General features: G+C 33.1%; 2 protein-coding genes across 2 annotated transcripts; one reads left to right on the forward strand and one right to left on the reverse strand.

Annotated features, from left to right (window-relative positions):
• Nucleotides 1-2,005: 2,005 nt before the first annotated feature.
• Nucleotides 2,006-9,850, forward strand: LOC108570321 (beta-galactosidase-like). The gene is made up of 11 exons (XM_017932161.1): nt 2,006-2,270; nt 2,344-2,503; nt 3,551-3,723; nt 3,921-4,071; nt 6,242-6,305; nt 6,398-6,492; nt 6,693-6,920; nt 7,820-7,991; nt 8,207-8,328; nt 8,646-9,053; nt 9,365-9,850. Exons 2-11 carry the CDS (start codon nt 2,432-2,434, stop codon nt 9,812-9,814), a joined length of 1,935 nt encoding a protein of 644 aa, XP_017787650.1. The 5' UTR covers nt 2,006-2,270; nt 2,344-2,431; the 3' UTR covers nt 9,815-9,850.
• A 400-nt stretch (nt 9,851-10,250) lies between these two features.
• LOC108570296 (zinc finger protein 239-like) lies at nt 10,251-12,608 on the reverse strand. The gene is made up of 4 exons (XM_017932134.1): nt 12,410-12,608; nt 11,960-12,129; nt 11,100-11,265; nt 10,251-10,492 (listed from the first exon to the last, which is right to left on the reverse strand). The coding sequence occupies exons 1-4, from the start codon at nt 12,606-12,608 to the stop codon at nt 10,251-10,253; spliced, it is 777 nt and encodes a 258-aa protein (XP_017787623.1).
• Nucleotides 12,609-14,980: the final 2,372 nt, after the last annotated feature.

Raw genomic sequence — 14,980 nt, forward strand, 5'->3', positions numbered from 1 at the left:
AAGAAATTGTGTTTGAACAAATTTTTTATAGTACATATTTGTTGAAAACCATGACTTGATATTATGATACAGATGAACTGGAAGCCTATGTTTATCACGAAAAGGACGTAGAATGTTTGTGGTTATGATGCGTCACACGATACGAAAAATAAACTGTGACGAGATACCGGTGAAGAATTTGATTTATGGAATTTATGGTAGCAAATGCGAAAAATGGTTGCTTATACTTATGTACATATACCTGAACCATTTGCAGAGAAAAGCTATCTTAAAAAATTACTTTGTAACTTGAACTTTAGAAAAGTCAATTTAATTATCTAGAAAAATTGTCGGAGTAATTCCTTGAAAATAATTAAAAATATATATCTATAATAAAATTCACGAACCATAATCAGAATAAGATAATTAATTAATCAACTTTAAAATCTTGATAACTTTCGAATTCTTATGACCTATATTAGAATTTAATAAATTGAAATAAACCTTATTTCAATTCTCTCCTTTAATGTTCAAAGTAAAAATTGAAAGGTAAATGACTATGTACTAAAAAAAGAGGTAATCTTAAGCATAATTAATTACTTTTTTTTAAGGTAGTGAAATTTAAGGTGCACGCTATAGTTATGAAAAATATATCGTATAACAAACTCCCTCTTATCCTGCTTGTAAAACTACTTTAGTCTCTGGAAATCACAAATATATGTCTAATGACTGACGTTTTTAATAAGAACATTTATTATAAGTTTATACTTACAAAGTTGCAGATATGAAATATTTAACGTTTTATTGACATTTAACAAGCTCGTTTTATTTTTGCTTTATCGTTGTTGTTTATATCGAACGAATTTACTCCGATAATTTTCGTAATCGAAATCAGTTTATATGGTACAAAGGTTAATTGAACTGATTCCATAAAATCTGGTATCTTCTATTTTGGATCTTTGCTACTACAGTATCATCTTGATTAATTCTCTTAACAAATCAATCCTCTTTTTTAATTTAATTATTTTGATATACACATAGATATAATCTCTAAAAGTAAACAAATTCATTATTCCATTAAACGACACCTAATCGTTCAAGCAGCGTACATTCCATATGGTCAACACTGTTTCTTTAATTCAAAGATACCTTAATATCAAGATAGAAACAAGCTGAAAATTACAAGATATTTGACTTCCTAATCTTTCACATAACGGCATACATCAATCAAGGAAGAAGAACTTAATTAGGCGAAAAGAATGATGGAGTTTTGGTAAACGATCATTTCGATATGTTGGTTTATCCATCTTTTACTAAAATTAGTATTAAATTCTCAGAGGAGTTGTAACATTTACAAACATATTTGCTATTTCTATTTTACATTACACTATTATCACAATTACTAGAGTGCTATCAGAATTTTATAAACTTCGATCTTTCGTACTATCTGAGAAAACTGTTTCTCGTACAAATGTTCAAATTAAACAGGTAACATTCTAAACGAATTTCTATTTGAAAATTAAAAAAACAAAATGATTAAATATATGAAATACACTGCATTGTCCGTCTAGTTTTCTTCAAAAGTGTCACATCTTCGGAGCGGAACATATGAGTGGTAGTGTATATCCTAATCGGTCAAATCAGTGAAAGGTACAAAGTGTTTTAAAGTAACAGACTCATCAGCGGTACACCTGGAAGCACAGGAGAGAAAGGTGGATCGTGTCCAGGAGAAAGAAAGGCTACTTCTCGATAACTGATTCACACATGCATATTTTCACGCAGATAATCAATCGTTGTCCGAAATCGGTGGATTCGCAAGTCCTAAAGGCAAACCTCGAGCATGGGCCTCGAGACCACATTTATTTCCATGCAAGTTCTACATCGTTTCGTTTCCATTGCCGGTCACGTAACGGAGTGTTCGCGTAACGCGTGTCCGCCTAACACTGCCGACCGATCCGGCCCACAGTCATCCTGAAGTCATCGATCAGTACAGTGCCCGTAGCACGTCCTATACGGGCCAGTGATATCTCGACCTGTTCTCGATCGGGTCAGAGTGCGCATTTACGACTCCCCCTAGCAGAGACAGCCAGTCGGTGTTGACAAACTGGAACGAACCAACGAGCCTCTTTGGCTTCTATACGTGTCGAATAATCGAACAGATCGTTTATATACCGTTATTGAGAACGGCAACGACCAAACTCACGGAAACATCAACACGAACAAACATGCCGCTACCGAAATTATTTCACCGATAAACGGTCTCGTCAGTCAGCGATATTTTCTTTCGGACGGTGAGGAACAGTTAACAACAAGCTCTGATCGTCGACTGATCAATTCGTAATTCGAATTGTTTTGTTCGTATAGTGGTTTCACTTTTGTTAGTTTTCTTCTGTACACACGTGGAGAAGGTCATTTCTGATAACGGAGCACACGATTTTTGGTCGCAAACAGGATGTGGTCGGTTTTGCTGACCTTGGCAGTGACCGGTGCTCTGGGAGAAATAGTGAACGTCCACGTGAACAATGTGAGTAGCCTGTGGAAAGTGTATTTTTTTTTTTTCTTCTTTTTGTAGAGTAGTTTAAACTGTTGATAGATGCTTAATAGAAGTATCGAATTGTTAAAGGTTGAAAAGAAGGTGTTTGATTGATTGACGAGAATCTGTAGAGTACAATTTAAGTTGCACCTTTGCTTTCTTTTATTTTTCAATTCTTTTTAAATAAATATGATAACTGTGTATTGATAAATAAATTTAATTACGTTAAATGTAATAAGTAAAAGTTATGTTAAAGGTAGTGTTATAATGCCTCTAAAGTATTTCCTTCGTTCTTCTATTTCACTGACCTTGAACACTATTGTATAGCAGGTCGTTGAACTCGTTTCACCGCTTTCATAGAATATAAAAGAAATCGTAGCTATCTAAATATGTACGAAAATTCATGGTGTCATTTAGTATTGCACATTTAAAACATCTGTTCAAGACATCGTATTTCATATAAAAAATAACGAAACTTTGTTCTCTTCTATTTTTCTCAAAAATCTACCATTTACGAGAAAAAAGGCTGCTAATTAATAACGTGAACACCTTGTATACTTATGTTTGCGTGTGTGTATGTGCATTTATTTTATTTATATCAATAGCGTGTGTGTGAACTACTGACGAATGAAATTGAAGATTTCTTGATGTTTGACACATTGTGTATGCATTTTTTTTAATACTAGTTATATACCATTGTTTTATTCCATTTAAAGTGTAGTGAAATAAAGTTTAATTTTAATATAATTTTTATAAAATTTTGTAGAATTTATACGATAAATTTATACTTTTAAGGAAACGATCGTAACTTATTTTCGAAATGCACAACACAAAAATCCAAATTTTCCTTGATTATTCAATTTATTCGTTTAATCCAATAATTCATCGATAATTACAAAAAGCATTTGAACACAACGTTATGTGCTCCAAATTTGCATACCGTGTATACTTCATCGGTTAAATTGATTAATGAAATAATGGAAGGCACAAGATGATCAGGCACGATTTGCCTAATATCACAGAAATTCGAAATTTCAGGACACTCAGTTGAAATTTGGTTTCGAAGTCGATTACAACAATAATCAATTTTTACTTGATGGAAAACCATTTCGTTACGTCTCCGGTAGTTTTCATTATTTTCGAACGCCAAGGCAGTACTGGAGAGATCGTTTGAGAAAAATTAGAGCAGCTGGACTAAATGCCATTTCTACGTAAGTTACCTTTTCTATTAGCACCTGATTAAATTAATCTACGGTTTGTATTCATAACTAAAATATTCTTCGTCTATCAAATTTACACAAAATGCTATTCCAATTCGTTTGAAACCTTTCTACACGGATATATTCCATTAATTTTCTGTAATCTACTGTTGAAAAAGTTAAAATTTTTGATACAATTTGATTTGCAGTTATGTGGAGTGGAGCCTTCATCAGCCAAACGAGAATGAATGGCGTTGGACAGGTGATGCGGATTTAGTAGAATTCTTGAATATCGCACAAGATGAAGATTTGTTCGTTTTATTGAGGCCAGGTCCATATATTTGTGCGGAAAGAGATTTTGTGAGAACTTCTTGAAAATTAAGTTTTTATTTTAATATAAAATAACGATGAGTAATCCTATTTAATTTACACTGAAAATTAATATATAGGGTGAGCCACGTAAAACAGGCCACCTAATTATCTTCTCTAGCTATGGTAATGTGAGAAAATTTTTATTCGTAATTTAAATTGTTTTAAAGGTGAATAAGATGGATGAACAATTTTTTTTATAAATGCCATTTTTTCTGTTCTTTTCTAGGTCACCTATGAATGTATATATATTTCTTCTACTGTATGTAATAGCAGACTGATATGCATTTAAACATGCGTAATAATATGACTTTAAAATCACTTAAAAATGGAACTTGCTTTCATTTGTTGCCATTTCTTCAATTAAAGAAATTTTTCTTCCATCGTATTCACACTTTGAAACCATTTAAATTACGTATTAAAAGGAGGATGTTAAAAAAAGGCCAATTTTGGCATACAGCCGGAACGAAAAATTTTTTTACAGCATGATTCTACGCATCCTAACGAACGAAAAATGTAATTGTCATTTTTCCCGGAAAGTTATGAAAAATGCGGTTTAATGTAAGAGTATGACCATACTTATAACTTACATATTCCGTCTCGTTTCTTCGAATGATGGTCTCTTCGTAAATTAAGCACTTAGAAACTCATATTGAGTATTATTTACAAAGATTGTTGTACATTAGTGTTTAATAAAAACCAAAAATAATGAAAAATAATTAATGACAAATTAATCGAAACAAGGAATTTGTTGCGTCGTGGACTTTGATCAAGTCTTATGACCAGAAGTTCTGGCGCAGGTTGATGACAGTTCTCGCTGGTTCGAGGTGTATTGAAATTTGGTTGTTGGGTTAGATGTTTTTTATTAGATGTTTTTCTTTCGGTTCGTTGATGTAGATGTTTGATAGATGTTTAGTTGAAATTCGGTTATTCTTTTTTTGACGATGTGTCTCGTGCACTCGTTTTACTGTGATTGTCGGTTTTCAGATGTGTAGATGTATATATAGGCATTAGGTTGGTTCTGATTGGTGGTTGTGTTATGGAGGTGGAAAACGTGGTGTGTTCGGCTATTGGTCGACGAAAACTGTGACCTTTTGGGAGACCGAATTTGTTTACAACAAATTCGATCCCCGGTAACGAATGTTTTATGATCCCGAGTGTTTTTGTGACCTATTGTTCGAGTGTCGCGCTGGTGAGTCCACGGGGGGTATATTGCGGTCTTCCGAACGTCGAAAAATAATTAATAACAAATTAATCGAAACCAGGAATTCTTTGATGACACGATGCTTATATTCGAAGCAATCAGAAATCAATAATTATTTATTCTCGAAGTGATAAAAATTACAATAAACTATTGTAAATATAATAAAATAATCGTCATGACAGGGATACAATAAAAAAGTAAGACTCTAACAGAATTTGCATTTCTTAACTGTGTATCCAGTGATTTCATTTCTTCACTAATTTCTTTTCCTGACTTTTTTTACTCGCACGAGAGTTCTGTCAAGAATACGAAACTGCTTCGTGTTTGCAAAGCAACTGTTTATTCGAGTCGTAACTCTCAGAGAGTTGAGCGATGCTCTCAGACAGTCACTCTCAGACGCAGTGTCCACTCGCGAGAGATACTCTCGAGAGCAACTCGCGCTACTTTCACTCTCGAAAGGACTCCTAGCTTTATGTTTGGCTCGATGTACACACAGCGACCCAGGCTCGCGTTTCTTATGTTTGGCTCGCAAGAAATATCACGCGTTCTAAGAAGTTAAGGCCTCGAATTTTTCCCAGAACAGTTGCGAGCGTACAGCGTTCAGAAATCGGGCAGGACGTCGTTGTTTACGAGGCTGTCGAACGACCTCTTATCTTAAACCGCATTTTTCATAACTTTCCCATCATTTCCAGGAAAAATGACAATTACATTTTTCGTTCCTTAGGATGCGTAGAATTATGCTGTAAAAAAATTTTTCGTTCCGACCATATGCCAAAATTGGCCATTTTTTAACATCCTCCTTTCTCGTACCACCATAATTAGAGAATGTGGTCCACCCTACTTCTTTGCTTATCATTTAAAGCAATAGCTATTTTTAACAATCTATCATTTTATTATTATCATTAAATTTATCAACAATTCCTGCTTATCATTTTTCTTTCGCTGTTTTATATTCAGGGTGGTCTTCCATACTGGTTAATGACTCGCGTACCAGATATAAGATTGCGTACAAATGATCCACGTAAGAATCTTCGATAATTTTGATCCTGAAATTATTGTCAATTTTTCCTTTCGACATGTCGTCCTTCATCGAAATTTTTCTCCTATTTACAGGATACATGCAGTATGTGGAAATATATTTAAACGAAGTATTCACAAGAGTCAGACCTTACCTCAGAGGAAACGGAGGACCTATAATAATGGTTCAGGTGGGTATAGAGTATTCGCATTATCAACAACAGTAGCAAATAATTCTTATAATTCAGTTACGTAGAAAAAATTTCCAAAATGTCAACGGAAGTTCTAGAAATTGAAGAGTGTTTTTAAATATGCTTAAAAATCTCTAATTACAAATTGGATAAGAAGCAAAAACGTGAGTGTTAATGGTCGAATTTCGTTGCTGATTTAGGTGGAAAATGAGTATGGAAGTTATGCTTGCGACAGAGAATACATGAGTCGACTGCGGGACATAATGAAACAGAATATTGAAACGAAGGCACTTTTGTACACGACCGATGGAGCGAGCACGTATATGCTTCGTTGCGGATCTATACCTGACGTTTATACCACCATAGACTTTGGAACGGGTGGAAATGTGACGAAAATCTTCGAACTCATGCGCTTGTATGAGCCAAAGGTAAACATCGGTGGATAATTAAAATATCAAAGATTTGCTGAATTACATGTGTCAATAATTAATTATCGAGTAGATACGTTTAAATTTCTTAAATAATTACACGAAGTGGTAAGAGAGACAAAATAGTTATGCATACACGTATGCAGGTAGTTCTCACTTTACGAATTCCAGTTTTATGAATTTTTATCATTACGAATTTTTTGGACCGGAATTTTTATTTTCTATTGTACAGGGAATCACGCAGTATGTAACGATGTAAAATGATCAGTTAAAACAAGTTTCCCGCTTTACTATTAACTAACTAATTCGTAAAGGCAGAAACAACCTGTACTTTGATTTCAAATCGTAACTGTGAAGAAACTTGATAATTCTTGATATCAATACAATATATAGAAATAATACAATATAGTACAAAATTTTTTCAATCCTATTTTTAAAATCGTTCAGTTTTGCAAATGATTTTTTTATTAATTTTCCATATATCAACTGTTTCGACAATTGTTGCGAATTTTTATGGAACACATACCGTCATTGCCATATCTATTCAGCTGTGCATGCAAGTGGTGAATGTAACGCAACAATTGTTAGATACAGTATTGTGATGTGCACAATCTTCTCCAAGGCTACGTATGTAGGTGTTATTAGAGAATATCATACTTAGCCGTCTGAATCATAATCATTCAGAAATTTGCAAGTAATGTCGAAGATATTCTTAGCATACGTCTATTGAAAGTATCAGATAAAATGAGTGAATCGTTTACATTGTACATTCGAAAATAGAACAGCAAGTAATTTCCGAATATGAAAGGACATTCTATAATTTCTTTATTTTTGCAACAAATTAAATAATGAAATTTCACGATGCTTAAAAATTACAGTTTAAATGTTATCTGTATTAGGGTCCGTTAGTGAACTCTGAATTTTATCCCGGGTGGTTGACACACTGGCAAGAACCATTTCAAAGAGTGAAATCTGGGGCAGTTACGAAAACCTTGAATGACATGCTGGCCTTGGGTGCTTCTGTTAACATATACATGTTTTATGGTGGTACAAACTTCGGTTATACAGCTGGTTAGTGGAAACCGTCTACAATTTTCTACTTCCAATTTACAATGGAACTTCCAATTCGAATGGAACAGTTTACAGGAACAGATAATATTTGAAATATTGATTTTCACGCTGAGAAATATCGAAATATTAGAACATTGAAAAATCAGAAATTCATCGAGAGATATGAAGCTAATGTAAATCAGAAAAAATAGTAAATCGCATATTCGATTCCACAGGTGCTAATGGCGGCCAGAATGCGTACAATCCGCAATTAACTTCCTACGACTACGATGCTCCGTTAACTGAAGCCGGTGATCCAACTCCAAAATACTTTGAAATTAGGAACGTTATAGCCAGGGTATGTGAAACCTTACTATGATACAACAAAGTTAGTTGTTATCTTCGAAACTTGATAAATCGAACGACACAAATCTGTGCAAGTGTATTAAGAAATGAAAAGATCCTAAATTTCACATTAACTGATCCGTTTCTAGAAGAATCACACAACACGCTCTTCGCATTTAAAAATCTCAAAATTAAAAAATTAGGAATAAATCTATTCGATATGACACTTTTCACAAAATTAACAAATCAATAATAAATTTATTCTATATGACACTTAATTCTACCTTGATACTTTAATCTAGAATGAACAATGTTCTGTCATTTTTACAGTATTTACCGTTACCAAACACATCCATCCCAACAGTGTCCCCAAAAGGGGACTACGGTTCAATTCTTCTGTCGCCAGTGTTGAAATTGTTCGAACCCCTCGGTCGACAATTATTTGGAACGATAAGTGTCGAGGGATCAGAACCACTGACGTTCGAAACTCTTGGGTTACCTTATTGGTTGGTACTCTACGAGGCCGATATAGTAAGAACTACTTGGGATCCTGCAATACTACATGCGTTAGTTCGAGACAGAGCATTGGTGTACGTAGATGATCAACTGGTGGGAACCCTAAGTCGCACCAATAAGATGTACGATCTTGCCATAGAGGAACCTTACGGGCAGAAATTGAAACTGCTGGTTGAGAATCAAGGAAGACTGAACTATGGAAACGGACTTCACGATTTTAAGGTCAGTTAGTCGATTTGTTTGAAAAATATTGTGGGATTGATAAAATGCCTGGAGCGATAGTTGAATGGACGAAAGATGCTTTTCTGATTGAGACAGAGTATAGTGAATGGAACCGATATAGGGAGGTCGTGAAATCAGTCAGGCATCAAAGTACACGTAAAATAAAAGTTTTCTGGGAAGATAAGAAGATGATGTTTGTACGATACATCATGTAGCTTCCAAAGCCTGATAAAACGAGAAAATTCAAAATAGATATTTTGGATAAATTAACGTATTCATTTAGTTCATTGCATACTCCTTTTTTCCAATAGGGGATTTCGAATGTATCGCTCAGTAAAATTCCTCTTGGTCCTTGGAAAATGACTGGATTCCGTTTAGATAGTGTTTACCCGCTTCGTTACGTTTCATCTATTATATCCGAGACTGGAACTCTTCGCAACAGTCCACTCTTCCTCAGAGGGACATTCTCGATCTTTGGTCAACCGATGGATACGTATTTAAATACTATTGGCTGGGGTAAAGGAGTTGCCTTCGTGAATGGATTCAATTTAGGTCGATATTGGCCACTTGCCGGACCTCAAATGACGCTCTATGTTCCTGCATCTGTCTTGAAGTCAGGAGAAAATGAATTGGTGGTAGTAGAATTGGAGTATGTGCCGAACAGCAGAAAAATGAAATTACAGGACCAACCAATCCTCGATTATATGCCTCAAAATTCAAGGGACGTAGATAACTCGAACAATATTCGCGATACGATGTAATTATACTCTTTCTACGATACAAATTTTTATCGAGCTTTTCATTTCTCACCTTTAAAAAAAGAATGTTGTTTTACCGACGATGATTGCTGTGCACTGTTGCTTAAAGAGAAGTTGTACAATAAATTTTATACACTTCCAATGTGACGTTTTTCTTTTTTATAGGTGTCTCCTTACCTGGTATTATAATTATTATTTGAGAAATACACGTTCGAAAATTAAGTTGAAGGAAAATTGAAATTATTTGAAGTACATAATTTGTGATAATTTAATTTTAAACAAGCTGATACATCGGTACATTTATTATACAGATAAGATTTGCTCGTACTTATGTAGATCGTTGTCTTTCACTAAGTAATCAACATTTTTCGTTATCAATTTTTGATAACTAATAAAAATATGTGTATCGCAAATGTTTATTCTGGCAATTACTTTATATTCACTTTGAATAATGCAATGGTATCCAAGAAGACCAAGAATAAACAGCTGGAAATTGTAAATGACTTTTACTTACATCTTTATACGTAGCTGCGTTTATAATTGATGTTTCACTTCCTAGGTTTGAAGAGTTTGCGATATTTCCAATCGGAACATCAAGATCGTGTGATCGCTCGTGTGATCGTAAATTATTGATTACAGAAAATTGTTTCTTGCATATATTACAACGATACGGTCGATTGCCTAAAAAGGTAATAGTTTATTTCATGGAAAAATTCAATACAGTTTTATGTAATAAATTTTACGAAAAGTTATAATGAAACTTAAATACAAGTGTAACGCAGACTTAATATTTTTATCTACGCATCAAAATCCAGAAGATCTTAATCTTTTTCTAATATCTACAATTATTCTGATAATAATCTCTTTAATCTTTTTTTAATCTTCCAGCTTCTTCTTAATCTTTTAAATATTTTTTCAAATATTTCAATCTTTCTATCAATTGCAATAGTTCAAATTAACAAGTCCATTGAAGATTCAAGAATAGACAAAAATTTAATAAAACACTATTCAGGTCGTTAATTGAAACGTTAAAGCACTGTAAAAGAGCACGTGTCTTATTGAAACCTAACAGCTACCGGTACACGCGTATGTCCCATTTGAGTACTTAATCAAAAGTTGATCTCAATTTAGGATCGATTGCAGACACGATGATTGGTAGATAAATAACAAATTCTTAAAAAAAAAACAAAAATATAACACGGTCACGAAAGCGTTAATAGCAATATTGATACGGTGCGAAGGATCCATCAGTTGCTACATTACACGATATCTAATTAATAATAATTACCGATGTGCAATTGCATATGATGATGTAGGGCTCCAGGTTTGCAAAATCCCCGATTGCAAACCGAACATCGCATCGGCCAGTTGCCACTATGGGAATACCCATGGGCCCTTAAATCACCGGGGGTTGGAAAAGAACGACCGCATTCGTTGCATTTATGGGGTTTTTCCTACGTACATTTCATCATTATCATATAATAGTAAATTAAATGCCAGATTTAAATATCGTGCTATCTTGATTTCGCTGTCAAGCAATATTATTTACGGCAAAAAAAGAATATGACCGTTTAACATTAACATGTTAATTTACTTGTTCGTTTCATTATGATTCCAATTACAATTACAATTGATCTTAAAATATGACGTTTAACTTTCTAAAGGATAAAAAAATATGTTAATTCAGAAATTCGAAAATTGCGTACTTGTTTTACACTTGTTTAAATATAAACAGATATACTGAAATATTTCACAGTCCTGTCATATTACAATTTTTATATATTAACCCTCTATAACCTGACTTTTCTTCGTTCGCGAGAAGAGAAATTACGGTTGATTACAATTTTACACTTTGATAGGCGAAGCAAAAATTAATATAACAAATAATTATTATAAAAAAATGTGATAATTGTAAATTGTAGTTGTTATAAAAACATTGGCTGGTAATAATGTAATAGTACAACACTACAGTGCAATAGTACAACAGAAATAAATAAAATGGGACTATAAGATATAAATAAATGTATCTTCCAAGTCACATGGCGTTATAAAGAGTTAAGAAGGTAATTCGATTAAAATTTAACGCAACGTAAAAAATATACGACACTTGTAACGTAGAAATTTGAAAATATTAAGCACTAATAGAACCTTGTAATGAGTCATTCGATGGTAGTACAAGTTTGACGAAGCGGTGAAACGTTTCCCGCAAATAAGACATTCGTGAGGTCGTTCTCCAGTGTGAATTCTGACATGTGTGTTTAAAGAGCTGCTTGTACTGAACATTTTTCCACACACAGTGCAACCATGTGGCTTTTCACCTGTTAATATGTTTGATTCGTTATCCCATTCACGTCAACTTTTATTTCCATTACAATTGTTCCTATTTTTAAACCTTTCTAAAAAAAAAACCCTTTGGATTCTCTCAGAAAAATAAAATAAAATACTAATCTTCCACTACAAACTCGTTAAATTTATTTATTTGAATATTCGTTCAACCGTAAATTTGTTATTTACTGTTTTATAAAGTAATACGATAGAGTAATGAATGAAATATTATAACAAATATTGCTTTCTTTCACGTAGATTTGTTACACTGACCTGTGTGCGTTCGTAGATGCCTTTTGAGCAAAGAAGGTCTGTCAAAATTTTTGCCACACGTCTGGCAAGATAAACATCTTTGAAATTTCGCTGAACTTTGCGAATTCATTTTCCCCTCGGCGCCGCGACAGCTTAAATCTAATGGCGCTTCTTGCACTACGCTGCATACTGCGTATTTTAAATTCAAACAACGAAACATTGTACCACTGTTTATTTACAAAATGTACGAATTTAAAGAACTAAAAGTTAAATCTACTTTAACCGATCTAGAACATTCTGCTAATGCCGCAAATTTATTACGAATGTGAAAATAGAATTCTTGTACATACAAAATTATTTAAAAAATTTCTTATACACTGCCGCTCAAAGGTTTCAGCGCATCCGTTTAAAATACAGTAAAACTGAAAGTAACTGTAGGAACAAAAAAGGAATTAAGATCAAAAATGATAAACTTCACTCTGACTTGAGTTTGATGTAAAACTTTGAATTAGATAAACGGAATTGAAATTTCGTCGACTTGAATGAAACGTATTGAGATGAATTGAATTACATCGCAATTTTGCATTACGCGATCAAACTTACGAGCGGTGGTTTAAATAATTTCGTATTACTAAAGAATTTTAATGTTGTTTATTCGTTGAAATAAAGTTGCACGTTTAATTGCATTTAAATACTTGCCGGACATTAGAAATTGAAAAAAAGTCAATATGTGCGAAACTTTCACGAGTGTCACCAACGATAAAATTTCGCGGACTTCGCTAACGAATCCAAACATGAAGAAGGATAAGTTCGAATTAGATGCTCTCTACCCCAAACAGATTATGCAGGCGATTACAGGTGAGAAAGAGGGTTGGTGACGACGAAGGCGCATGTCGAGGGGCGGTGTTTTTTCCGGAGGGCGGAGTTTGATTCGCCTTTTCATAATACACAGCATCATAATGCTTCAGAGTATTATGAAATATCATCTGTTGAAATATATTCAATACTTTCAATATATTATTGTATTTAATAACTTTTCTCTCGAGATCGTAAAATGAAAGGAATCGATGCTTTTTAAGTTTTTTTTCTTTTTTTTTATTAAAAGCAAACATACTAAATTTTACCAGGCTATTACTTTTAAACTTTTTATCATTTTTCAGTATACGATATGTATCGATAATAATGACAATTATATAATATAATTAACAATTTGGAAGTGCGCGATGTGATACAGAGGATGAAAATATTTAACAGTGTAGAAATGAAAACATTGTGTAAAATATAAAATATTTGAATGATTTAAAGCAGAACATTTGAGAATGAAAAATGATGTGAAACTTTGTATGTGCAGAGGAAGAGTGTTACAGTTAATGTATCACTGCCCCATATCGTGCCTTCTATTATTCTATAGTGCCGATCGGTACCAAGAACATTAGAATGACATCGCGTTCTCAAATAAAGTAACAGTCATGCATGGAAGCCACACACTTCCTGCAACAGGAATTTTTCTAACTTGTACTCGGAGAAATATTCTTTAAAATTGCAAGCATCGATCGGTTGAAAGATAATGACGAACCCCTTGCAGCTTGAACTTCACTTTTTTCGGCATTGAATAATTTATAAAAAAAAAAGAATTTATTCCAAGCAGAAAGTTACATTATTAAATTGAAAACCTTCTAATTTATTAGTTAATTTTTTAATTTTTAGTTAGTACCTCGTAATATGCATATACTTGCTTAGGAATTTTATAAACTGTAAAATTAAGAACTTAAATAACTTTATTTATTAATATACGTTATTAAAGGATACTATTTGATGAGATACGTCACTTGAATCAGAATGACGCTTAATTACACCATCAGAACTATACGTTTTTCAATAGTAACGCTTCGTCACGATATTGGTGATTTTTCAAGGTATTCTACCGGAGGTGAGATAATTTGTCGTATGGCATCGGGACGCCGGACGTCCCGCAGTGTCGTTCCCTCGTTTGTCACCTGAGAGGATATTAACGCCATTGAAGTCTCCTCGGAATCATTACAAATCGCTTCTTCATCGACCACAAACGACAATACCTCGATCTACATTATGTATATTGCAACATTATTATGGGAGATCAATTCTAAAAATGCTTCCAACTTATTTTAAATTTTAATGCAAATATACGGTTTTACGTTTATACATCTGCTGTAGGTTAAAAAATATACATAAAATTTACTGAATATTCCAAATTTATTATAATGAAGAAGACACCATATGTCAATCGGATACAACGATTATTATAAATGTCTATTCAAATCTCGTCAAAATAGAACAGAATATAAAATATGTTGCTATGTGCTTTGTCTGCTCAGTTAAGATAAAAATAAGACATTTTCTTATATTTAAATTAACAATTCTGATTGTACACATAAATGAAACAAAAGTGAAATAAATATCCATAAAAAAAATAAATTGCATTGAATAATGCTAATTTAAACGCTATCATATGTTTAAGATTACGTATACTAATGTTTTACATGTTTTATTTACTTATACAAATAAATAATCAAGTTTTTGAATTCTTAAATGCTATAATGATATATCACAGCT

The sequence above is a fragment of the Habropoda laboriosa genome, unplaced genomic scaffold (assembly GCF_001263275.1).
Source record: "Habropoda laboriosa isolate 0110345459 unplaced genomic scaffold, ASM126327v1 scaffold68, whole genome shotgun sequence".
Classification (NCBI taxonomy): Eukaryota; Metazoa; Arthropoda; class Insecta; order Hymenoptera; family Apidae; genus Habropoda; species Habropoda laboriosa.

Bases quoted from the DNA above. Each gene is read 5' to 3' on its own strand.
- LOC108570321 (XM_017932161.1), top strand. From the start codon at position 2,432: ATGTGGTCGGTTTTGCTGACCTTGGCAGTGACCGGTGCTCTGGGAGAA. The intron at 3,724-3,920 runs GTAAGTTACCTT...TTTGATTTGCAG, and splicing joins GGACTAAATGCCATTTCTAC to TTATGTGGAGTGGAGCCTTC. The intron at 6,921-7,819 runs GTAAACATCGGT...TATCTGTATTAG, and splicing joins TGCGCTTGTATGAGCCAAAG to GGTCCGTTAGTGAACTCTGA.
- LOC108570296 (XM_017932134.1), bottom strand. From the start codon at position 12,608: ATGTTTCGTTGTTTGAATTTAAAATACGCAGTATGCAGCGTAGTGCAA. The intron at 12,130-12,409 runs GTCAGTGTAACA...ACATATTAACAG, and splicing joins GCATCTACGAACGCACACAG to GTGAAAAGCCACATGGTTGC. The intron at 10,493-11,099 runs GTAATTATTATT...TTACCTTTTTAG, and splicing joins TCATATGCAATTGCACATCG to GCAATCGACCGTATCGTTGT.